This window comes from Uloborus diversus, chromosome 4 (assembly GCF_026930045.1).
Source record: "Uloborus diversus isolate 005 chromosome 4, Udiv.v.3.1, whole genome shotgun sequence".
Lineage (NCBI taxonomy): Eukaryota > Metazoa > Arthropoda > Arachnida > Araneae > Uloboridae > Uloborus > Uloborus diversus.
This window is the reverse complement of record NC_072734.1, coordinates 145,702,066-145,728,345: the sequence shown is the minus strand read 5'-3', so window position 1 is coordinate 145,728,345 and position 26,280 is coordinate 145,702,066. Positions and strand designations below refer to the sequence as shown.

Below are 26,280 nucleotides of genomic sequence, written 5' to 3'. Positions count from 1 at the left end.
GTTATTCAAATCTTTTTGTTTTTTCTTCCTTGTTTTTTACTATATTATACACTGTAGTTTTAGAAATTCCATATGTGGTCAGCTAATTTTCTCTTGCTTTGCCCCTTTTCAATTAATTTTAATGTTTCGTACTTTTTATCAATCTCAAGTTCAACTAACTTTCTTTTTGAAACCAGTTTATTTAAAACTCATTACACAAAGAGCAACAAGTTGGACTCTCCTAGTTCATCAAGGCAGTTGAAAATGAAAATGTCCTACTTCTTAATCCCTTGCACCAGAAATAAATAACTTTACTCTTAAGCATAATTCCAGTGTTGCCACAAAATATTGCAACTGAAAAAAAAAAGACTTTGTACTTTTCTACTGACACCTATTTTCATTGATCAGAGTACAAAAGGCTACCTCAAACAGAACAACAAAAGAAAAACAGCTTTGCTATGTCATGCTTGAAAACGCTTGACCGGGAAATGCGGAGGAAGATAAATTTTTTGCGGAGTCTAGCTATTTTTGTGGAGCAGATGGCAACCCTGCATCAAAGCATTAAATTTTTTCATGGAAATCTATAAAAAAAAATAATAAAATAAGATAATTTGCTTAGTGAAGTTTTGAAAAATAAACCAAGTGGTCAACTTACAAAGAGTTTTTTACAATACTCTAAACCAAATTTGGTGTACATTAGTGGTCAAGATCCGCAGGTGGTCAAGATAGAGAGGTGGTCAAATTACAGAGGTTTTCCTTCATTATATAAGATAGGATTAATTCCGTTCCCGACAAAAGCGGTCAACATAGGCAGGTAGTCAACTTTACAGGTTTTATTATAATCATAATGAAAATTTTGAATCAAGGCTTCTCTGGAGCAAGAATGAAATTTATTCACTGTAATGACTTTCTTAGGGTTATCATCCTCATCTATGCCGATAATCGATAACAGGGCTAAGTAAAGAGACATAGTAGGATCTTTATCACAAGTAACGTGTATGTTGTTAACCATTCTTTTGCTTATTCAGCAGTTTTATTATACTTGGCCTGATTGTCACAAAGAAATCTGAGGTCTGGTACAACTTAACGCTGAAAAATTGAAATTCTACAATAAAAGTATTATTTCGGTTAGGATGGAAAACAGCAAATTTCATGTAATTTCCTTATTAAATGTTTAAATATAAAACACATTATTACAAATTTTGTTGCCTTGCAACAGTAATGTTAATAGTAATCGTAATGAAAATTTTGAATCAAGGCTTCTCTGGAGCAAGAATGAAATGTATTCACTGTAATGGCTTTCTTGGTTATCATCCTCATTCCTGCCAATAATCGATAACGTGGCTAAGTAAAGAGACATATTAGGATCTTTATCACTAGTAATGTGTATGTTGTTAACCATTCTTTTGCTTATTTCTCAGCAACTGGACCACTTAGAGACTTTGGAATTTCACTAACTGATTTGTTTAATCTTAAGATACAACTTAATGCTAAGAAATAAAATTTTGTTTGAAAACGAAAAATTTTAAAATAACCGATTTAAAAAAAAAAAAATACTAGGCACTATTTATAATGCACTCTGAAGGACAAAATAACTTTTCTGAGTCAGAAAGGACAATTTAAGTATTCCTGTAGTTTTCAGTTATTCCATGAAAAAGATTTCACAAATGAAGAAAAATGCGCTCAAGTCATATCAAACCAAACCTTCCCATTAATTTCGTGCCGATTAAGTGCGTGTTTCAGCACTCAAATTTTTGATTGAAAGCTAGATAATGATAAAACATTCTCTACATGACTTGAGCTGCACTTTTCTTCATTTGTGAAGTCTTTTTCTTGGAATAATTGAAAATTACAGGAATACTTAAATTGTCCTTTCTGACTCAGAAAAGTTATTGTCCTTTTGAGTGCATTATGAAAAGTGCTTAGTATTTTTTAAAAAAAATCTTTTGTTTCCCTAGGGGCTTGTTTTAGAATTCTTTCACTAAAACATAGGTGCATGGGTAAACTTCGTCTCTTCAAAAACATATCTCTGATCTAATATGTAGAAAAAAAAATTTCATTTCTAATCCAATCAGGGTTTGTGCGCTCCTCATAAACTCCTGCTTTTTAAGAGAAGAAAATAAGGGCCCTTAAAGCTCTTGAGTTTTGCTATTATCTTCTTACAAAATCCTTAGTTTTTATTCTACAGGGCCTTAAAGATTTTCTTCTATCACCAATCTGATACAAGTGATTATGTTATGCAGTATTTTGCCGGAATTTCAGTATTTTTTCGTTTGTTAATACCGGAAATCAGATTTTTTCATTAGGCTATTTTCTTTCCTATGTCCGAATTTTTTTCTGTGCTCTAAATTTCTGACGATTATGTCCATAATTATTAATAATGTATATCTTGTGGACTTTAGGTTTTCAAAAATGCATCTTTAAACAGGAAACTAGTCTTTAAAAAGTAAAATGAATTTCTGCAAAACTCCTTAAAAGCTCCTTATTTTTAATTTTCAACGTTGAGTATGAACCCTGCCTATGTAATAATATTCAAAATATTTTAATCATAATTAAGTTAAGAAAATCTAAAACTAAGCGGTATGATTTTGAATAAATTTTAATCTGTAGTTGAAGTTTAAAAATAATATTTGTTTGGGGCTGTCAACAAATGAAGTTTTGCTTGGGAGGGGGGGGGGGCATTAAATTGGCAATTTTCTGAGAGAAGGGGTAGCAATAAATGTTACAATGCCTTTTTCAAGCAGTACACATTTAAAAAATGGTGTGACATATTACAAAGTAAGGAGTAAGAATAAGTGTGAAAAAGGGTTCATAAATGTTGAAAATATGTGATAATATTTACAGGCAGTCCCTTTTTAATTTTACCTTGTTTTGGCATGGATAACTGTTCGAAGGGTAGACTTTCTTGTGTTAATTTTGATATTGTATTGTTTTGCAGAAAAAAATAACACATATATACATTGTATACAATTTAAACTGTTTTGTAGGCTGAGATTAATGAGGCTATTGTGAAATCAGCATCTCCAGAGTTGGACAGTTCCAATGTTACAATGTCCAGAGGTTCTGAAAGGATTTTAAGAAATCGTAAAGTCAGCTTTGTGACTCCCATAAAGTCTCCTCGAGTGAGCTTTTCATCTTCAAAATATATTAGCTTAAAGGATAGACCCAAGACTCCAATTCCTGCACGAAGCTCCGAAGGCCGTAGAGTGTCTTTTGTTACTCCAAATAAAACCAAACCTGGGCCCAAACAATCATTACCTACTACTCCTCATCCAATGGCCTCGAGACAAAAGGCAAGAATGTCCAAAGATGTTATTTCTGGTAAGTATTTAAAATGAGATATTTCTGGCTTAGTATGCAATTGTTTTTCAGTACCTTACTATGTTATAAAAATCTATCAATGGTGTCACATCAGGTTTCCTGCCAAATAAGAGAAGGACTATTATCTTCTTTGAATGCTATGTTATTATTGAAACTATGAAGTATCTTAGCATTATTTTCAAAGGAATCAATTTGCAAGACTTGAGTGGAACTAATTTGAATTTAATTGATGATTATTAGCTAGTATATAAAAATTAATTTATACAAAATAATACGTAATTATAAAATGTAATATAAGATATTCAAAGACTTTTTATAAAAATAATAAATCATTGCCAACAAATGAACAGGGACTAGTAGTATTTAGTAGGTTTTTCTCCTGGTTTGTAACTTGGGTAGACACCTAGTTGGGTTGATAAAAACCTAGCTTTTCCCATGTCCTGGTAAAAACCAGTTTCTCCAGGTAAAAACCCAACCCTAATCTAGCGAGCAAGTTGAAGACCCTTGTAAATTCTCCATATTTCTATGATTCTGAAAAAGCAAAGATCCTGCTTAGCTTCTTACCTTCATAATTTGTGTATAAATGTTTTTATTATTTTCAGAGAAATTGAATGAGACTCCACAAAATGTTATTCTTGAAGTGGTTGATCAAGCTTCTGTTGAAGAGAACACTTGCATAAAGCAGGGTGAGTTGTAATCTTTTTTCCATTTGTCTTTGTTTCAGGAATATGGCTAGACTGGAAGCTCATAAATTGCTATCAATTCTGTTCGTTGTCAATTTATACTATTTCCTCCTTTTGTTTTAGGAATTGCAATTATAAAACTAATTTAAAATTGAACTTTCATTTGTGCTTCATGTAACCATGCCAACTAATATGGGTTGATGCATATTGAACATTTTATAAAATATTGAAGTTCTTAGTTTACTGTAACATACATCAGTGTCCGTGCACCTGGAAAGTCATTGATTTCAACAGTGATCTAATATGGTCATGGTGAGTCATGGTTTTCAACAAAAAATGCTCAGAAATCATGGAAACTATTGGCCATGGATTTTGAGTTCTAGAACAGGGGTCTCCAACCTTCGGCCAGTGGGACAAATCTGACCTGGAATGTGATTTTTCTCGTCCAGCATTAATGCCTAGGATTATATGAAGTCTTTTAACTGTTTTGGTCCTCTTACTATGACTGTTTTCAAACTCAATGTTAAAATTAAAAAAGTCATAAGTTGCAAAATGAACTTTTTTTATGAGGTTTCAGTAGGGACAAGAAATTTACTTAGGATTATATCAAAATCTGCAATTAAATCTTATTGGTTTACTTATGAAATCTACATGAACTTGATTATTTCACATGTTAATAGATATTTTGAAACATGCAACGTTTTAATCTTTCTTTTACCAATGTATCAACATGTTTTAAATGCTATTGAATTTGCAGATGATCCTTTAAAAGGTGTATCAAGTGAAGTTGCTATTGAAATAACAGGACCAGAAGATTCCCAGAAGGATACTGCTGAAGAAAAGGGTTAGTAATGTTTGTTGATCTCCAATACCAGAAAATGTTTTCGATTTTAATTTTTTAAAAATTGTCTTCATTTGGCTTAAATAGTTTCTGTGAACTTATTCTTGCAAATCATTAATGTACATTTTCAATTAATGTATTTTCAAAACTCAATTTGAAGAATCAAACAAAATTTGCAATTTCAAACAAAAAATCTGATCCAAAATAAATGAGTTGCAAAGAAGTTCAAGATATGCTTCTTGATGCCAAATAGTACAAGGAAATTATTTGACATTAAACCAGTAGTAAAGTAGTTCAAGCATCTCCATAAAACAAATGAAATGCACCATTGCTTCAATAGGCACTACTAGTATAAATAGGCAATCTACACAAACAGAAATCAAAAGCACTATTGCATTAATAGGCACTTCTAATATAAATAGGCAATCTACACAAACAGAAATCAAAAGCACCATTGCCACAATAGGCACTACTAATATAAATAGGCAATTTACACATCTCTATGATTGGGGTGGGGTGGGGGGTGGGGGGGGGGGTAAATGAGCTATGGTGAGAGAAAGAAATACCTGTAAATGAAAGAAAAAGCCAGACCTTTGTGCTGCTTTTAATGTACTACAAGATAATTTGATCACTTTTTATGGTCTTTAATAAGTGTTTTTTTTCTTCTTTTAGGGTTCCCATGGGCTCTTTAAAAGCCTCTATTTTCAATTTTTATTTGTAGGGGCCCTTCTAAAATCCATATCTAGTGGTCAAAAATCCTATTTTTTAACATGGGTCAGTTCGTGACAAATCAACCAAGATTTATAAAAAAGAAACCAGCCGGACTAGAAGTTTTTCATGAAATTTTCAGAAATCTTACTCTTTGCGGTCTTAGATTTATACATAATTTTAATTAAAAAAAAATCTATTGCTTATGAATTGATTTGATATCAATTTTTTTTCTACAAAAAGAATTATTTTTTGAAAAAAAAAAAAAAAAAGCCTTTCTAAAAATGCATTGCAGTTCAGATCTTTCAAATTTAAGGTACTGTTTGGCAACAGCTTCTGTGGAATTATCAGACACCAAGTTAAGACAAGTCTATCCGAAAAAGGAGGAAAAGTATAAATTTGATGTGCATATTTTACTCATTTCAATCTTAAAAAAATGCTCAATGCACGTTGAAATCTTTGAAATGATGTTCAAACAAAATAGCCAAGTCATGTGTCAATATATGGAAGTATTCAAATACAACAACTAAGTTAGAGTGTAGTATAATTAAAAAAAAACTACTTTTTAAAGACATTCGACTTGTGAAAATGCAGAATGTCATATTGTAGTATTCAATTAAACTTCTATTATTCTTTTCTTCTTTAGATGTCAGCATTGTTGAAAATTTGATTCCATCATCGGGCTCTGTGAAACGTAAACGACCTTCCAGTCCAAGTTAGTAAAGTTTCAACTAATGTTAACTACGGATGCACCAATAAGCAAAGTGGCAGCATATAATCTGTTGCCGATTAATCATAATGATAATTTTTAAAGCTACAATTTTTCCATCAATTTTTGGAACTAAAATTTTCATACCTTAGAAGTACTTAAAAATTTATTCACTTTTGTGAGCGAAGATTTTTTTTCTCATCAGTGGAACTTCAATAACCCGAATCAATAAGGGACCCAGGTGGTCCTAATTAATGAAAGTAGGGATTAAACAAATTTACCTATTAACTGAGCCTAGGTGCATAAACTAATGTATACAGTAAAAATTGTATTTTTAAATCAAGAAAATGAAATAGAAAATTGCATAAGAGAAAATTTTAAAGATATATTACAAAAATATAAAACACGGCCTACAAAAATACATTATGGTGCTACCTCACCTTTTATTTATACAGTATGTACATCTAAATGGCTGTGCAGATTAAGCAAAGTCTGGTTTAATAACGTCTTGATTTACAAGCGTTTACTGTATTTCCATAATTTTTCTTGAAAAAAAAATGTTCCAAAATTGTATTAAAATTCTGTGAACCGATTTTCTTACTTTTGTTGATAAAATTGTATTCTGTTGCTGACTAGACATAAAAATTCAAATATTTAGTTAGTAGACTGTCTTGAGGCACTTGTAGTTTAGCATAGACTTTTTTAGTTTTAGTAGCCATTATATGTGGATCTTTTATCTTAAAAAAAATTTAATGCTATCTTAAAACTCGATGCTAAAGGTAAGGTATAGATGTGTGTAACGTAGTATATATATGTAGATCAGTATAAAATCAAAAAAATAGATTAAAAATGTTAACATTGCTTCAATTTTTCTCAAAATTAAAAATCAAAACATTGTTTAATTATACAATTATTAATTAACAATAAAATGTTTAATTATACTGAAACTTTTATTAAATGGAAAAGATAGTGATTACAAAAGAAAACCGTAAAATGTTTGTTGTCGTGTAATTGTTTACAAAATCTGAGTATAGTAACTGAATTAAAAAAAAAAAGTTAGAATAAGAGCATTCCCTAACTCGTTTTGGGGAAGAGGTGAAACAGATAAGACACATATAAGTAACTAACCCGTAACCTCCCACCTAAAAAAGAATGCATTAATTCAACAAGTTTTTCAACCTTTCTAATTCTCTATTTTTTAAAATTACTATTATTAATTTATAATAACTTACCTTCTGTTGCAGAAAATCACATTTATTTATTATTTATGAACTCCTTAAGTTAGTTTTGATTTCTGTGCATGCTTTGAGTAACTAATTTGAAAAAAAATTTCGACTGATCAATCGGTGAAAATTAGCCGATTATAAATGATTGACAAAGTTGCCGGTTATGGGGGATAACTGATTACTGCTGGCTAATTGATGCATCCCTAGTGTTATCTATTCTACGTATTTATTTGCTTCTATTTTTGCAACAATGGAAACATTTACAAAAAATATATTTTCCCTTATAATAATTTTAGTATCTTGGTGCATTTTTTTGCAGTTTATTTTACTTTCACCAGTTTTAAACTGTAAATTCTATGTATAAACACTCCATAAATATTGCTTATAGCTTCTGTAAATTTGGCTAGTAGAAAAAAAAAGCAAGTTTATTAATGTCTTAAAAAAATCAGCACTTGCTACAAGGTTCTCATATTCCTTATAAGTCTTTAAAACAGTCTTATTGGCTTAGATAAGTAAATAAATATCTTATAATAATTGGCTTAAATAAGTAAGTAATTATTACATCTTGCATGCTGTTTTAAAAGAATTTTTTGAAATCGAAGAGGATATTAAATTTTTGTATTCAATTAGTCTATTTTATGCTGTTAAAACTTTTTTCCATGAATTAGGTCATTTAAAATCTCCATTTTTTTCTCCCTTGAAAATTTGGCTCAATCTCCAATTTTTTAGTTTGCTGAGGTTGGCATGTCCAAGGCAAGATTTTAAGACGGGTCAAAGGATAAGCTGACCTCCCTGTGGCAAGAATTTTATTATGATTATTAATATTAATTTTCCATTTTTTAGATAAAAAAATAGTCCATGGAATCAATGTGAACCTTTTTTTTTTTGCTTACTTTTGTAAGGTATTTCTTCTCAGCAAGTCGGAATTTAAAGGATTGACTGGGTTTGTCTATACAACCTACATAGTTGCCTTTTACAACTATTTTGTAGATCTTATGTCATGTATTCAAAGCGTACAGATCCGTGATTTGCCTGTATGCCTAAAAAAACATGACGTTTAATGAAAATTTGAGGGATCCATGTCAAAATAGGGGGGAGGGGTGCTCCTTACTTACTTAATGATAAAGTATCATTAAGTTTAACCTGTGTCTTGAATTGATGAAGATTCAGGAAGTTGAATTGGTCTACAGAATTAAGAACTTTTTGGACGGCGATCAAATTTGGAAGTCAAAGAATTTTCATTGGTAAAATTTTTAAAAACTCCGAAAATGTTGCAAATAACACAAAGTTGGTAATTTTTTTCAATGTCCTAAAATTGTGACGATCATATCTGGCAAGTAAATTATTAAATAAACTAATTTAGGACTTGTTTTTTTATTCTGATTGTTTAATTCATTTATTTACTTGGAACTTAATTTTAGTAATAAATAATTATTGGCCGCACCTTTTTTTTAAATAGAAAACTACTAGGGTCAGGTGGTCTGAAATGGGTAAGATTTTGTCTTTTTCTAAATGATGCCATTTGCAAACCCGTAAACTTTTTTTTGTACTTTTTTAAAAATTTCTTCTTTACATCTGATTCTTCCTCTTTAATTTAAGCTGCTTCTTATTGAAATTTGTTGTCGTTGACAATCTGAAAATTGCAATTAAAGTATCTGACCCATTTCACCCCACGGTGGGGTGAAATGGGTTTTAATGGGGTGAAATGGGTCATAGCAATAGAAATGTACAATAACTAAGAAATTATTAACAAAACATGTACAATAGCTGAAAGAAATTGTTTCCAATGAACCATTTATTTATTTTAACTTATTCAATACGAAAATATTTTGAACTAAAACTCAAGAATATAATGTCCACAACAATCGAATTCTGCTCGTTCAATGTCTTCAGAATTTGACATCTAGAAACAATGTCTGTATCTTCCTACTGAGGGAAGATGTAGTATTTGCCTGAGTTGGCTTTTCGTAGAAAATTTACGTTGTTGTAATCCTGGTCATTGACTTCTGTCAAGTGATCAACAAATTCTTTTGATGATTTCTTGCCCTTGTATTAGACAAGAGCCCACTTCCCAGGTGTTGGTTTTTGCATAAGTAACTCACATTTCTTTATCCAAGAGTTGGGTTTCATTCGGTTGCTGCTTCTTAGAAGATGTCCTGGCTCTTGCTTTCGTGAGCAATTTTGGCTTCCTCTTACATAAGTGGCATGCCGACCTTTTTTCAAAATTCCTGGCCCACTCTATGCCAAGAGTGCCACAATTGCATTTTTTCAGAATTGGTCTTTATGAAATCCTTAGTAACAATGATTGTATCTTTTTATCAAATGAGAAACCACTTTGTAGAGCTGAAGCAATACATCTTTCTTCTTCTTCACTTAGCGTTGTACATCCACCCGAACCTTATCGACTTTGTGTGTCGGAGACCCATCTCCTCGGTGTTTCTCTTGGCATATATTTCCTTGTAGCTGCAGGAATTGCTAAACCACCTTCAACTTCAATTAGTGCAGCCTCTAAATCAGAGTCTGAATATTTCTTTTCCCTTTTTCTTACATACACCCCAAGCATTTTCATTGAATAAACAAAAAATTTGAATTAGGAAAGAGTAGGTAGCTACATAATAGGTTGTAAATATGGATGACAAGTTTAGGTTTTGAATTCTACACATTAATAACACTTTCTCTATTTTTGTTACATTAAAAAATCTTCTAAATTTCTGTTTAAGACTGACTTATGGATTTTAAAAGTCAATTTACTCTCATTATGAATTAAAATTCGCTAAGCCTAATTATGCCCCATTTCACCCCACCACATGAAAATAGCAACAAAAGAAGAAAGAATTGATACTTTTCCTACCTGTTTTTTGCAAATTGTAGATGGAAGTCTGTTCTAAATGATAACACTTGAGAATTTCAAGAGAAAAAAAATGTATAGCAAGATTTTAAGAAGTTTGTCAGGCTTCCTAAAAATTCACATGTGACTTGAGAAACAAAATGTCAGTGTAGTGCTCCCAGCAATTTACACAGAAGCTTTTTAAAAATCAGAATTGTAGCCAAAAAGCCCCTCATAACTTGTGTAAAGTTTGAGAAAAATTCAGCCAGACCAAAAATTTTTGTTAATAAAAATACACAGCATGACCCATTTCACCCCACCTGACCCTAGCTTTTAAAAGAATCAATTTTAGATTCTTTATTTGTTTCAAAATAAAATATCATTTTACAATTAAAACTTCAATATATTTAGTGACTGCAAGATTGTTGTGTTTCATATCAAATTTTTCTGAGGAAAAATAATTAATTTCTTTATTTGTAAATTCTTACCAAGTTTAAAATTTTTGTATGATTTATCGGAAGCCAAGAAAATTTTTCCAAAAAATTTAGATTTATAAATGTATTTCCTTGGTAAATAAATATTACATTTAAAACTTATTATATCATGTGTATCACTAATCATTGTTATCTTACATGTTTTTTAGTTATAATATCAGCTCAGCTCATTACATTTCCCTCTAATTTGAATTTTTAGATACATATAGACAAAGCATTAATCAGATGGTTCCAATTTTAATTTTTTAAACACTGATATAGATAACAAAATGACCAACATTTTGTTGCCCATATATGCTGATTACTGCAGACACATGATTCTGGGTTACATGGAACAGCTTTTTCAGTGCTAAATAGTGAGCTTTTAGATGTAAAGATACCTTGTAAAAGCAACAAGAATTAACAGCTGACAGCTGAAATAGCAATTAACAAAAGAAACAAGACAAAATAGAACTTGGAGGTAAAATTTATTGCATGATTCCCTTCGAGAAAAAATTGTTTACATTTAGTGAAAGGCAGAATAAACTTAATACAGGAAAACTATGCCACAGTAACCAACGTGGGATCCTCTGGTCTAACCCAACAATAATGAAGTCATGTTAATTCACAGACTGAATAACAAAATTTTATTTTCAAAATGTAACTGAAATGTAAAAGTTTTCTGATAATTTATAATACCAACAAGTTGTATGCCACGTAGCACATTATCTTTGAGACCAAATATTGGGCAGCGTTATGGTAATGTGTGCGTGCTGTGTTTTCAGAAATCTTGGTGTCACAGCTTGCCATTCCTAATTAAAAGTGTTTGAAATAAAAAATTTTTCTCATGTAGCTTATTGATTTCTTTTTTTTTTTTAATTTACAGAACAATCTGGTAAGAAAGGAAATGGTCGTTTGCAATTGTCGAATCGTAAGAAAATTTTGACTCCAAGTAAGTTTGATATTTTTTTTAAATAAAAATCTTTCTCTCATTTCCCTCTTATTTATTTATTTATTTATTTATTGCATAGAAATGTCATATTTTAGATGTCCATGTGTAAAATTGGTATCAATAAATGGCCAATACAAAATGACTTTCTAACAAAGACTTGTGTTAGTAAATAGTCTGAGCCTTTTGTCTGTGAACCATATCAATTTGTAAGGTACTTGAAAAAAGCTCATTTTTATCAAATTTTACCCAGCAATTTAACTGTCAAACATACATGTCTTCATTGATTATATTAAAGTTATTTTCTTTGCTCAGCCACTAGCATTAATATTTTTAATAGTTTTGTAAGTACTTTTATTTTTTTTGGAGGGATTCTTGTATTTAAATCTAACTATGAAGAAATATAACTTAATACATTTAAGATAATAAAAAAAATATTATGAATCAGTGATAAAAGTTTCATAAAAAGTATAAGTATATTGTGACTTCAATTCAGAGATCGGTTCAGACACAGATCGGATCCACTGTGCCGCCTTTCACAAATTTTATATCGTAAAATGGCCACTACACAAAATTTCATGCCTTAAAATGAAACCTTTAAGTTTTTTGCAAAAATTGTTCTGTTATCACTTTTAAACTCAATCAATTCTTCTAAAAGCAAAACCTTTAGTAAAAACAAAACCTTCAGCTTCCAAGTCAGTCTAAAACTATATTTTTTGTGAAATTGTATATTGCAAGAAAATAACAAAAACAGGATCAATTTATTAATAAAACATTTTATACCAAAATTTTATTGAATGCGAGCAATCAAGTATAAAAACCAGTGAGCGTTCTAATTATAAAGAATTTCTCATTCATTAAATATTTCAATTAGTTTGCATCTTTTAATTTTTTAAAAAAAAAATAATTACTAAAAAAAAAATCCTACTCATACTTACTTATGACGCTGTTACAAAGAGAGTACAATAATTGACTTAAAAGCAATAAATGAGAAATTTTCAACTGAAGAATAAAAATATAAATTTGAAACTATTCTGCATTGAAATTATTATTCATCTCTTAATTTTATAGTGATGAAAGACTGTAGCACTGTTTCATGATCTGAAACTAAATTACCATCAATCTACTGTGGGAAAATATTCATAATTTTCTCAAAAAGTTATCAAAAAAATAGTAGCTTAGCTACTGTATTTTTTTTGTAAAAAAGCAGTCGAAAACTTTGTGCTGTGGAAAGCAAAATGACACAGCATGTATAAAGTACAAATAAAAGCATTTAAATAAGAGTTAAAAACTCAGCTGTTTGCTGAGGTTTTAACTCTTTTAAATGCTTTTATTTGTACTTGATACAAGTTTTGTCATTTTGCTTATCAAAATTTTTTGTTTGTTATAGTTACTTCAAAATGTATTATGTTAAAAAAAATAAATAAAAAAAAATTTAAAAAAAAAAACTGCGCTAGTTAAAAAATATAAGTGCTTATATTTTATCATTAATTTACAGGGTTCATACAGGTCATGGAAATCCTGGAAAGTCATGAAAAAAACAAAAACAAATTTCAGACCTGGAAAAGTCATGGAAAATTAATATTTTCATAAAAGTCATGAAAATTTATTTCAAGTCATGGAAAACGTCTTCTTGGGTAGTAAGAAAGCAACAATTGTTAAAAGAGCGCTAGAAATATTGAGTAATTTAGTAATATTGCATATAAATTGAACGATCTCAAAAACAAATCTGAGTTTTGGAATCCAATTTCATCCGCTTCTGTAACAGCCGCTCACCTTTTTTTGTGATTTGATTTTATTACTGGGCCATTACTAATTTTGAACCCACCATTATTTTCAGCACTTGTTATATTTTATATTCTGTAGTAGTGGACTCGCACTTTCTTGATTTTTTCATGCCCCTTCAAAAAGTGTAATTCAATTGCATCCGAGATCGTTTCAACTACTTGTAAAAAGTTCATTATTAAATTTATCAGAGCTTATCTTGATATATTGAAGTTTTAAAATGAAGACTTTAGTCAGGCAATAGAACATAGAAATAGGGGAATTTTAATATTCTAAAACAGTAGTGCCAAAAATATAGCTCGCAAAACTGATCCTTTTAGCTAGCTGAAATATCTGGTTTGGAAAAATGAATTTACTGTAAAAAATGACTTTACTTTAATGAATGAATATGCTGTCCAGTTACATGAGTGATTAGATGCACTATTGACATCAAAGGGCAATGTTTTTATGAAGTAAATTTATTATTTTAAATTTATTCAATTTTTATCCCATTCATTACTGTTCTACCTTATTTATTAAATATTTATCAGACATTTAGACATCAGTGTATCGCATTCATATATATTTTTATTTTAATTGAATTTATGTGATGAAGACAAATAAGAATAATTTATTATTTTCAGCAGTATGCACTGATATTTTTTTAGTCACTATTAAGTGCTCCAATGAGGTAATGGCAATCATGTAAAAGTTTTTCTAATGCCCATTTCCGAAAAAATTGGCAAGTTTGACATTAAATAATCAGGGGTCTGGCCAGAGGATATTTGGGTCCGTTAACGGACCCTTCACAAAAATCCGATCAACCAAAACGGACCTTTCACAAAATCCCGGTCAAACAAAACGGACCTTTCACAAAATCCCGATCAAACAAAACGGACCCTTCACAAAATTCTAATAAACAAGATCGGATCTTTCACAAATTGTTTATTGAAAGAGCAAATGAAATCTGAAAGCTAAATAACGCATATTTCTGTGTATAAACCGATAGTTTTTGGAACCTTTTTTTAAGTCAAATTAGAGGGATCAGCTTTTACAAAATCGGCTAATTTTGAAAAAAAAAAAAAAAAAAAATCGGCACTCTTGCGATGCTCCTGCAAGCGATAAATAATTGCTACTGCCAAATAAATATAATGGTTGTTTGTTTTGTCACAGCTAATTAGCAGCGGTGTTGTTGTAAACTTTTCTGAAAAGGCATTGGTAAGCACTTTTCTCCCCGCTCATGATTTAATAAACAATAATAATATATATCTGCGAAATGAACTTAGAACTGCAAAGAGATAGTAAGGGTGGGGGGAAAATATGATTGCTTCAGATAGGGTTACCAACTTCAAAATTATCACCACTTAGCGTCTGGCGTTGAACCTTTATAATGACTTGACTCGAAAATATTCTCATAATTTTACCAGCTTGTCAATATTTGCGTTTTTACGGGTGCGGTGCGGTGTTTAATTGTTATTTTGGGAGAAAATTATATGGGTTTTGATTTTTCGATGCTAACAAGGATGATTAACTTTGAATAAACTCTTTTAATTACCGTTTTTTTTTCTTTAGATGTCTACATTTTGAAAAATGCAATCTTTTAACATCCGATATGAGAATCATATTTTGTTCTTTTTTCAAGCTAACTTCGCTTTATTAGGATGCAAATAAATGAAAAGTCTCTTTATTTCTGTTAGAACTTTCATTTCAAGTTTTTAAAGCAAAATTCCATTTTATTTATTTATATATTTTATTTTTTTGGCGTCAACTGTGTCCACAGATATTAATGAAATGTTTATCATAGGACTCTAAAATGCAATTTTAAAATAATTTTATCAAAAATATTTTTTTTACAAGCCGTTTTTATACTTTTGATGCCTTCACTTTGAGAAAGGCGATCTCTTTGCATCCGCTATGGGAATCCGATTTTTCAAAATTTTGATGATTATTACGCTTTGTTAAGAGGTCAACAATCAAAATATCCTTTTATTTTTGTTGAAATCGCGGAATTTATAAGTTTTAAACGAAATTCTGTGCTTTTTAAGAGTGTCTTGGGTCAAAAAGTTAAATGCTGAACTCCCTATTCTGAATTTTAAGTTATTTATTTATTTTTTTTTGTTAATTATTTTAAATGCTGTACAGAAATATTTCTAGTATAATTTAACATAATGTAGAAGGGTAGATAAATATTGATACTTGAGAGGGCGATGCCCCCCCCCCCCCCCCCCGGGCCAAATATTGGAAAAACACTCAACTTTAAGTTTAATTGATGTAGTTCGTGCCATCTCTAAATTCTAAAATTTCGTTTTAGCAATGTTTTTTTTTTTTTTTTTTGCGAAGTTATTTGATTTTTCACAAAATTCATTCATTTTTCACAAAATTATTTGATTTTTCACAAAAAACGGACCCTGTGAAAAATCCTGGACAGACCCCTGATAATACTATTCTCTTCATGTAACAAGGTCTTGAAAATTTTTATGAAGTCATGAAAATGTCTTGGAAAAGTCATGGAATTTTTTTATCCAAACTGAGTATAAACCCTGAATTTATATTAATTTGTGATTAAAAAAAAGAGTTTTCCTAAAACACTATGTTAAACATTATTATGCAGAAACCATTTAAAAGGTTAAACTATTTTGCTTTTCAATATTACACATTTAAAGCATTTCTTTGTGCTATAAATGGAACTGAAATTGTTTACATTGGTTGTGCTGTGACTTACTTTTCATAAAACTATCAACTTCTGCATAAGGAAGTCTTATGTGATAGAGTAACTGGCTTTTTTTTGAAATGTGAAATACTGTTTAAATGAAAACCTGAGAGAAAAATACTGTCAAATATTCATCAATTACAAGCAATTAATATTTATGTTTATGCATTACTAATGATGCAATAAATAAGAATTGATTAAATTATACTTTTGGACAATTTGAGGTTTAGGACACTTTCAGACGGATTTGGAGGGTAAAACCCTCTTGTCTTGTCCGAAACCAGTTTCGGACTGTCCAAAACACAACCCTGATTTAAATTGTTTAATATTTTGCTTCGTTGTGTTTGTTTAATATCTTTAGATACATAAACTCACTTTTGTTTTTGCATTGAAAAATGGATGTCTTGTAATTCCAAAACACGTGTCTACAATTTTTTCAAAATTTGTGCTTTGTAACATTGATAATTATGCTTTTACATAAAACTTGATCAAGAAATTCATGTTTCAGACTTTAAAGCAATCCATGCAAAAAATTTCCAAAAAATGGAATCCATTGTTGATTATCAGAAGAGAAAAGCGGAACGTTCAGCGAAAAAATTTGGAAAAAATGTTTCATTGCATTCCAGGATGGTGTCGACTCCAACAATCAAAAAGGTATAGCCTGTTTAAAATAGTACTTGAGATTATTTTTTGTCCATATACGTGTTTGACACATGATTTAGAAAATACTCATACACTCAAAAAAAAAAAAAAAAAAAAAAATCTCCCTCCAATTCTGAAAAACCCCACTTAAAATTTTGGTTAGTGTGAGAAATCCCACCTTACTTTTTTTTTGCTAGTGTGAAACCAGATTAATGACAAAGCTTTTGCTTGACCACATTTCATTCAAGTGCCACATTTGCTTGTAACAGAAGATAGTATTTTTTTGTTAAGAAATTATGTGGAAGTTTTTTATTTAATGACTTGTAAACATATGCAATGAACTTGTAAGCATGTTCAATTTGTAATGAACAGAAAGTTGCTTTTTTACAGGTTTGGTTTTTATTATGCATACTACCTGGACCTGCTAGCCTCTATATATAAACTAGATTCTACTGTACTTTGTTTTCGTAAAATTAAGATATTTTCACTCTTCCATAGTCGACATGCTTCGAAATTTGTTCATGAATTTTTGTTTAATTACTTAGAAATAATGTTGAGTTTATTTTCCAGACTCTTCCAAAACCTCCCAATCATCATGCTGGGTTGTCATTTATACCTACCATTACAGTGACTTCAAAAATGAATTTAGACTTTTCATCTGTGGCTTCAAAAAACAAGAATTCTTCAAAAGAAAACTCAAAACCAGTATTTGAAGCGAAAGGCACAAAAGTAGAGAATGCAATAAAAAGTTCAGGTAAGGAACTTGTTTTCATATTTCATTAATTAAGTTGTAAGTTTTATTAGTTTTAGTTTTATTCAAGGGAAAACTGATCTAAAATGAACAAAATGAACATGTGTAGTAGGGTTTCCAATCCTCATTCCCATGGAATTCCGCATGATATTTAGCGGGATTGCGAGCAAAATCCCGCGGATCTCAATCCCACAAAAATTTTCAATGCAAAAGTTTCCTAACTTTTGCCGTCCAAAAAACGAATATTTTTGCAAGTATCATCTGAAGATTTAATCACTTTCCTGTATATCTGCAAGAAGAGCAAGAAAAATTTTATCTCATATGATGAGCAATAAATTCACCATTCATTTGAGGTTTCACCTTTCATACGTTCAGCAATTTTCAAAAACGTGTAAAAATTATAAGCCTTTTCAAGAACCCTTACTAAATATATTGAAAACCTGAAAATTTATTAGAAGAAATTGATAAAGTGTATTACAGAATGCAAAATCCACTGCAGTAGGCTGATTGCAATGTGGGATTGCTTCTGTAAACTTGAGGAATACGCTCGAAACCTTGAACAAAAGTGCATAGTATTCTTTTTTTTCTGAAGAAGAAAGCAATGAAAAATTTGTCATTATTTATTTATGCTCTCTAACCTGTAAAAAAGTGTTGATGTCTTTGTCACCGTGAAGCTAATAATATAGAGAGTGCTACCTTGAAAATTCTGTTGGATGAATTAGCTAAGCAAACTTCAATATTCGGCACGATTCTAAAAGAGGTGACAGAAACTTGGGAGAAACATTAGATGACTCGAATGATGTTGCAGTACGTTAAGTTGCTCTAGTTTTCGATTCCAATCAACGTTCACCCCCTACTGTAACAAATCAAATGCACTGATGCAATGACCAACTTTAATGAAACCAAAGGCAAGTTAAATAGATTACACAAATCAAAGACATTGGTTTTGTCCAAAATTTTAAGTTCACAAACCAAAACCCCAATCTTGACCTCCATAAGAAAAGAAAAATCTATTTTACACGGTGGTGAAGTTTATGGGGATCTTTTGCTAAATGTCTAGAATCACAGTAAAATCAACTACAGAGGAGCCACATCACGTGCTTTCATCAAGCTCATTACTTTTTGCGCAAAAATCTTTTCCCATTCCATACAAACGATGCTTTGTAAAGATGCATTGGAATATTTTAAAGTACACTTTTGAGTACCAAACAACAGTTCACACAGATGTTCATCACATTCAGATGTGATTTTCGAAATAACGAGCAATTCACGTAAGAAAAAACTTTTCGTATTTGATGTTAAAAATTCAACTTTTAGAAAAATAAAGTGAATCCCGTGGAATCGGGCACCTTACAATCTTGGAATCCCGCGGGACTGAAATTGGTGCAAAATTGGATACCCTAATGTGTACTGTACAATAGGGTGGGGCGAAAAATGAAAAGTTTTTCCGATCAACTAGTAATAGTTGCCAAAAGTTGTCTTATGTGATAGTTAGCTAATGTGCAAAATTTGACGAAAATCGGTTAATATCTTCAGGGGGCGCTGCGATCGCAAAGTTTTAACATTATTTTTTTCCTATAATATCATGGTTTCAATGTAAAAATCATGCTTTTTTCTAACTTTAATTTCACCTTTTTTAATTCTAAAGGACATGTATGTATTAAGAACATATAGAATAGCTTCCAAAATAAATTTGGTCACTAAACGTTAGCATTAAAAGAAAGCAATGCATGGTTTTGTTGTAAAAACTCCGTAATTTGAAGAGACACTGCCGTCGAGCTCTTAGAATCATGTGAAATGCCATTTAAATACGTCATACAACCTTGAACTCTAACCGAGAAAAGTTCCAGACGCATTTCTACAGCATCGAGTGCACAGCACAGTGTATGTTTATATTTTCAGTGCATTGAAACGCCATCTCTAACACCATAATGAGCGGAAAACATTCGAAGGATTATTGTGCTGGATCGAAAGTAAAAACAAGGAAAATGTTAAAGGATTCAATTTTCGGAACACCAAAAAATTTGTCTGATTCTGTGTTACCTACGTATGAAGATGTATTTAAGTATTATTTATTTCTTGCACACGAAAAGAAACAGTTTAGTTCTTCCAAAGAGCCCACAGTGACTGAGATAGCAGAAGACGTAGCCACGAAGTTAGAAGAGACATGGCATCGTTCCTCTATTCCTATAGTTTCACATAAACGAATCGTTCAAATGATTCGACATTTTCACGGCAAATATAAAAACCTGAAGAAAACTATGAACAAAAAATCTGTTAAAACAAATGCGTTTAATGCAAAGATGCAGTTATTTTCATCCAAAGCTCAAGAAAAACTTTTCGACATTGCTTGTTGTAAATGCCGTTTCAGTGCGTGTAACTGCGACAAGACTCGCAAAGTTCCCTCCAAAGAACAACTTTTTCTTTTTGATCAGCGTGGTGATAGAAAAATGTTTATTGGAAACATTGATATTCAAACCACAAGAAAATTAAAACTGAGTTTTGAACGAAAAAAGAAAGAAGAATCAAGAGCAAAGAGGGAAAGCATAGTTAATACCCATGAAGAAGGTTCTGAAGAAACAGAAATTGATAAAGAATGTTCAATAGAAGGTACGGACGAAAAGGATCCTGAATTTATAGTTATAAATTATAAAGCAAGCACTTCGCAAGCAAGAGTCAGTTTGAACAAATTTTCTAAAACGTGTGACCGATACGGTGTTTCGAATAGATCAGCGGCCGCGTTGGCATCATCCATATTAGAAGACGTGGGCTTAATTTCTCCTGAAACATCTTCAAATATAATCGATCCAAGCAAAGTGAAACGAGAGCGTAAAAAAGTGAGAAAAAATCTGCAAGCTCATCACCAAGGGCCATGTGCTGATGTACAAGGTCTGTACTTTGATGGCCGAAAGGATAGTACATTGTTCTTGGAACAATCTGTGTCCGGCAGTTATCATCGAAAAATAATTATTGAAGAACATGTAACACTGGTTATGCTGCCAGATAATAAATACTTAGGACATATTTCGCCAAATCGATCAAACGCAGAAGGAATTGCAAACGGCATACTGGATTTCATTGTCGAAAACAAAACTGATATTACTCAGTTGTGCGCCGTCGGATGTGACGGTACTGCAGTAAATACCGGAAGAAAAAGTGGCGTGATTTTACGCCTTGAAACATTCGTTCACAGACCATTGCAGTGGTTAATATGCCAGCTTCATGGCAACGAATTGCTGCTTCGCCATTTAGTAGAATACTTGGATGGACCAAGTACTAATCCCCGAGGATTCAGCGGTCCTATTGCAGGGTGGCGACAGATCAGGGAAAAGTCAGGGAACTTTATTGATCAGGGAAAAAACAGGGAAATGTCAGGGAATTTCGAAAAGATAATAAAAATTCAGGGAAAATTGATCAAATGAAGACAAAAAATTTTTTTTTTTTGCTTTGCAAAATTAAATACCTTTATTTCCTATGCATTTTCCGCCAATTATTTGTTAAAAAAAAGTAAAATTATTGAGGTGCGATTATACATTGACACATGTTTGTGCATTTTTTCCTTAAGGTCTAAGTATTGAATCTTAAGTTATTAACCACAGGATAAACTTCCTAAGCTTCTGTATCTGTAAAGTTGTTTATTTTATGTAGTTTGAATTTTTCTGCCAGGCGTTCCATGCTACGTAAAATAAACAACCCTAAAGGCAAAGAGGAAGCCACCATTAAAGACTTCGCTCCATTGCCTTTACTCATTGTCTTGAAGTAGCTAGCGTACTGTAATCACAATTTTAAGAAAAAATCTTTTTTTTTTTTTAATTGATACTGCTAAGAGCTTAAAATGTATTTTACTTGGCATTTTCGATTTAATTGATGAAATTGAATGTTAAATGAAAATCAACTTTGTTTTTTGCCATTTTATTATTTGCTGTCGCTTTAGATTATACAAAGGGTTTTTTTTTCAGACTTTAAAATTCTTTTATTTTAAAACCAAATTAATTATTGTTTTTTTACATTTCAATGTAGTTGGTTACAAAAGATTTTTTTTTTCGACTAATAATGAAATCATTTGAAATTGAGTTGTGTACATAAGTAAATATTTTTACTATTTTTTAATAGTTAAAATGCTGTATTCCTTCATTAAAACCTAAGTTCTTGATTAGAGAATAGCTCAATATGACTGGTTGTTTAAAAAGGTTCCAATTTGTTTCACATAAATATGTTCATTATTTACGTAAGTAAAACTGCATTAGTTCTATACTTTCACAATTACTTGTTATTCTCGCAGCAACAATTATGCTGCTTGAAAATTCAGTTAAAAATTATATCCAAATAATTTTTTTTAAGTTTTATCATAATTAGATATGTCTTTAAGAGTGGTTTTAATAATTTCTTAGAATTCTTATGTTAACAGGTTACTGGAAGTAAAGAGTATTTGTTTTAGATTTCTTATAAAATTTCTTCGTAGTACAATTTTTGCTAAAAAAAAAAGCTTTTTTTCAAAATATGTTTTTAATTAACAGCTTAAAACGTTTTAAACACTGCATTTTATTTAATATGCAATGGTTTTCAGGTAGGGTAAAGGAAGAAAACCATTATCCATGGTAACGTGTAAATCAGGGAAATTCAATGAACTTAATCAGGGAAAAGCCAGGGAACTTTTTTTCGTCGTTCCTGTCGCCACCCTGTATTGGCAAAATGTTGATAGGCTGCGAATCACTACCGATAGTGAAATATAAAGCCGTTGAGTGCAATATTCAAAACATGCCAACTATCGACCGAGGGGACCTAAGTACTGACCAGAAATATCTACTGGAAATATTTGAAGCCGTTATTAGTGGCAACTGCTCCGTACACCTTTCTGAAAGAGTACCTGGTTCCTTGAGTCATTCTAGATGGCTCACGACAGCCAGTCGGATTTTGCGTTTGTACATCGGTACAGAATATCCAACAGCAAATTTAAAAATGCTTGTTTCATTCGTTATTAAAGTTTATACACCTTGCTGGTTTCTAATTAAGTGCAACTCAACATGCAAGGATGGTGCACGAAACTTGTGGCATGTTATTCATCTGTCGCGTGATTTGCCAGACGACCTGTTACATGTCATCGATCCAGTCATTCAGCGGAACGCCTTTTTTGCACATCCTGAAAACATCTTGCTGGCGATGTTAAATGATGATCGAAGGCATGTACGGCAGTTAGCTGCTCGTCGGATTTTGAGATTACGAGACACTAATTCTGTGAACAATAATGATATCCGTACTTTTACCATCCCTGAGCTTAACTTTTCTTCTTCCGACTATGTCGACTTGATCAATTGGCAGTGTGAAGAAGTGCTTATAACAAAACCTCCTATAACAAATATACTAACTGAGGACGAGCTACATGACTTAGTGAAAACCGTAGATGTTCCTCATTTTCTTCAAAACATGTGCAAATTTCCTTGTCATACTCAATCTGTGGAGCGCTGCGTAAAGTTGGTGACGGATACATCTCTGGCCGTAAGTGGAATAGAAGCCAGGGATGGTTTCATTCGTGCACGTTTAGAGGCTCGAAAGGAACTGCCTTTCTTTGAAAGTAAAAAAGACTATTTTCGTAAAAGCTCTAACTGTGACACATAAATTTGTATCACATATGTAGTGTAAATTTTTACAGATTTTTAAAATTGTTTATTATTGTTTCAATAGTGCTGTTTAATTTTATTTGTCTAATATATTTGCATTTTCATAATTTTTGTGTCACATTTTGTAAAATTCATCAGTTTTTACTTAGTATTGACCTAAAAGTCACTATTTTTTACTTTCTTGTTTCTTTTTAAGATGCTGGAAATATAAATAAATAACATAAAAGAACTTTTATGGGTTATTTCATATGCTTTCAGTGCATAAATAAATCTTATGAGTAAAAAAATGCAATGATATAAGTTAACAGCATTATTTTTCGTATTTTAACCATGAAATCCGGGAAAAAATCTATAATAAAACTTTGTGACCACAGCGCCCCCTGAAGATATTATCCGATCTTCATCAAATTTTGCACTTTTGCTAACTATCACCAAAGACAACTTTTGGCAACTATTACTAGTGGATCGGAAAAACTTTTTATTTTTCGCCCCACCCTACTGTACAACCACCAGTCAGGTGGAAAGTCAAACATAGTTTGAAGGCTGAAACAAACACATCTGTTAATTTACAGGGATGGCAGTTTGCCAATAGAAACGTGCATTTCTCTCTTAAATCTGAGACACAGTTTTGAAAACATTACAGTTGGTTCTCTTTCAACAATTTTTAAAAATATCTATTATTAGTATTCATACTAGAATACATATATCCAACCAGGACTATCAGAATCCATTTCAAATTCTGAATTTCCTATTGTACTTACTACTTGTGCTGACTACATATGGTATTTGTTGTCACCTCGCATCACAGTTCAACTAGGCACAGAGAATGAAAGGTTGAGAACCCTTGTACTCTTCCATCTCTAGCAGTCAATGAATATTTTGTGCACTTGTGGAGTGTTGTTGACACTGATTTCTCAATACATTTTTTTTTTAAATTTATGTAGCTAAGAAATTTTGTGTTAGCAACAGTTATTGATTTTCAGATTTTAATGTTAATTATTTTTTAACTCTAATTATTTTATTCCTTATAAAATATTGTACCTCAGATTAAACGGAACTCCTCCTGAGGCTCGGGATTTTTGAAATTTATCTGCATTTATACTTTTTTTTAAAATATTTTCAGTAGTTAGTAATAATGAAATCGTATGATTTTGAAGTTTAAGTTGACTTTTGTTTGTCATACATTAGGTTTATAATATTTTACTTTTTCTATCATTGTTTAGTTTCAAAACCAGGACCTAAGGAAAAAAAGAATATGAAGTTTGATCTTAAGGCAAGTCTAATGAAAAAGCTTCCATACAAGCCTCACAGTGGACCTTTAAAGCCAGTTGAAATTAATTTGAATAATACCATGAATTCTAGCATGTGCTTTCATAAAAATGCAGAAACCCAAAATAATACAGTGCAACAAACAAGGTAAATTGATAAGTGCAATGTCTATATTTTTTGTTTTTACTACGCTTGCTACGGTGGTTGTAACTATGTATGTGTAATTTATGATGGTTAACTTTTAAAATGAAATTTCTATGCAACCATTTTTGGTTGTAACCAAAAAAAAAAAAAAACACTTTTAGTTTAAATTATGGGTCTTTTCAAATTTTTAATGCCCCAAGCTGCGATGATATCAGTATATGTATGAGCAGCAAACATTTTTAATTCTCTTACTCTTCCAATCACTCTCTCTACGTGAATGTGTAGAGCAGCAATATGTTTTGTTTGTTTAGCTTCTTTGCCATTTCAGCGTCTTTTCCTTGCAAAAATGTCAATTGATTGCTCTCCACTTTTTTTTACATTGAAATGAATTGTTTGGTCAATTATTTTATCAAACTTATCTTCCAAAGATTTTTTTTTAAAACTTTTTAGTTCATATTGCTACATCCCCATTTCACACTATTTTTTCCAAATGTAGAGTTCGCAACATGGCACTTTTTTTCCGTAACTATTTAATTTACTGGTTGATTAGCAAAGTCTTAATCTGAGTTAATCCTATTAACCAAAAAAAAAAAAAAAAGTTTACTTTTTCAAATCAAAAATGTTTATGTGATTCTGAAAGTTGACAAATGATCACAGTTCTTTATTTCATATTTTTGTCTCTTTTAGATGTATTAATTAAATAACATAGTTATAACAATAATGATTTTTAAAAGTAAAATTTAGCTGAAATTATTTAGGTTAATTATTTGGAAACATTTTTATTTTGGTTACTGAAGCAGAAAAAAAAATCTGAAGATAGTTGTTACATTTACTAAAGTGTAATAGGTGCTACAGAAAAATTATGCATTGTTGAAGCCTCTGCGAGTTTTACAGTATTAAGAAACCCTGTTTATATTTGCAAAAAATAAATTTTTCCTTTTTTCTGGGGAAAAAAGTATATTTTTTACACTGCCTCAAAATTTTTGAAAAGTTCATTTATAATCACAATATTGACCAAATCAAATTAAATGAAAGATGTATACATTTAACTTATAACTATCAGATTTTTGACACCAACATGATACTTGGAATCATTGGACAAGCGCTTTGTCTGCACTTGCTCCTTCATAGCCTTGCCCTCCCCCCCCTTACCTTACATGGATTCCAACCGGTGTTACCTTTTAACAGCATCAGTACAACTGAGTTCTTTCGAGTTGATTGTCTTTCAGTTAGTTTGTATTGTTTATCCGTTAAATGGTTTATGTATTTTATTTTGTGTTATACTTTTCTTGCATATTGTAGGGCATGCAACAATGCATGACACAAGGTCAGACCTTTATATTATACTCTGTGATTCCTAGTTGATGTTTTATTTACTGAGCTGTCAAAGCTCTAAATGTTTCAAATTACTAATTTCAGGTTCAAATCCCGAGCCTTTTTGAGAGGAGTTCGCACAAACCGCAGGTTTGAGTTGCAGATGTCTAAAAGATCTTGAAGATGTGTTTTAACAATATTTTTACTTGCTTTTATTATCTCCATTTGTGTATTGTATACAATTATTTTTAGGATTGAACATATATATAGTACATTTTTGTATGTTTTAAAACAGTTGTATATTTTCAATATCAGTTACCAATTTTTTCAATGGAATATGAAAAAAAAAAAA

The 26,280-nt window shown here is 31.0% G+C and overlaps 1 protein-coding gene across 1 annotated transcript in view; it reads left to right on the top strand.

Moving 5' to 3' along the window:
* Window positions 1–26,235, top strand: part of LOC129220187 (nucleolar and spindle-associated protein 1-like) — a 39,843-nt gene extending 13,608 nt beyond the window's left edge. Inside the window, exons 4-12 of the mRNA XM_054854548.1 lie at window positions 2,967–3,300; window positions 3,903–3,986; window positions 4,741–4,827; window positions 6,179–6,247; window positions 11,654–11,719; window positions 16,699–16,844; window positions 17,403–17,586; window positions 24,425–24,617; window positions 26,034–26,235. Coding sequence (XP_054710523.1) covers window positions 2,967–3,300; window positions 3,903–3,986; window positions 4,741–4,827; window positions 6,179–6,247; window positions 11,654–11,719; window positions 16,699–16,844; window positions 17,403–17,586; window positions 24,425–24,617; window positions 26,034–26,109 — 1,239 coding nt within the window. The 3' untranslated portion in view covers window positions 26,110–26,235. The remainder of the gene's footprint in view (window positions 1–2,966; window positions 3,301–3,902; window positions 3,987–4,740; window positions 4,828–6,178; window positions 6,248–11,653; window positions 11,720–16,698; window positions 16,845–17,402; window positions 17,587–24,424; window positions 24,618–26,033) is intronic.
* Window positions 26,236–26,280: the final 45 nt, after the last annotated feature.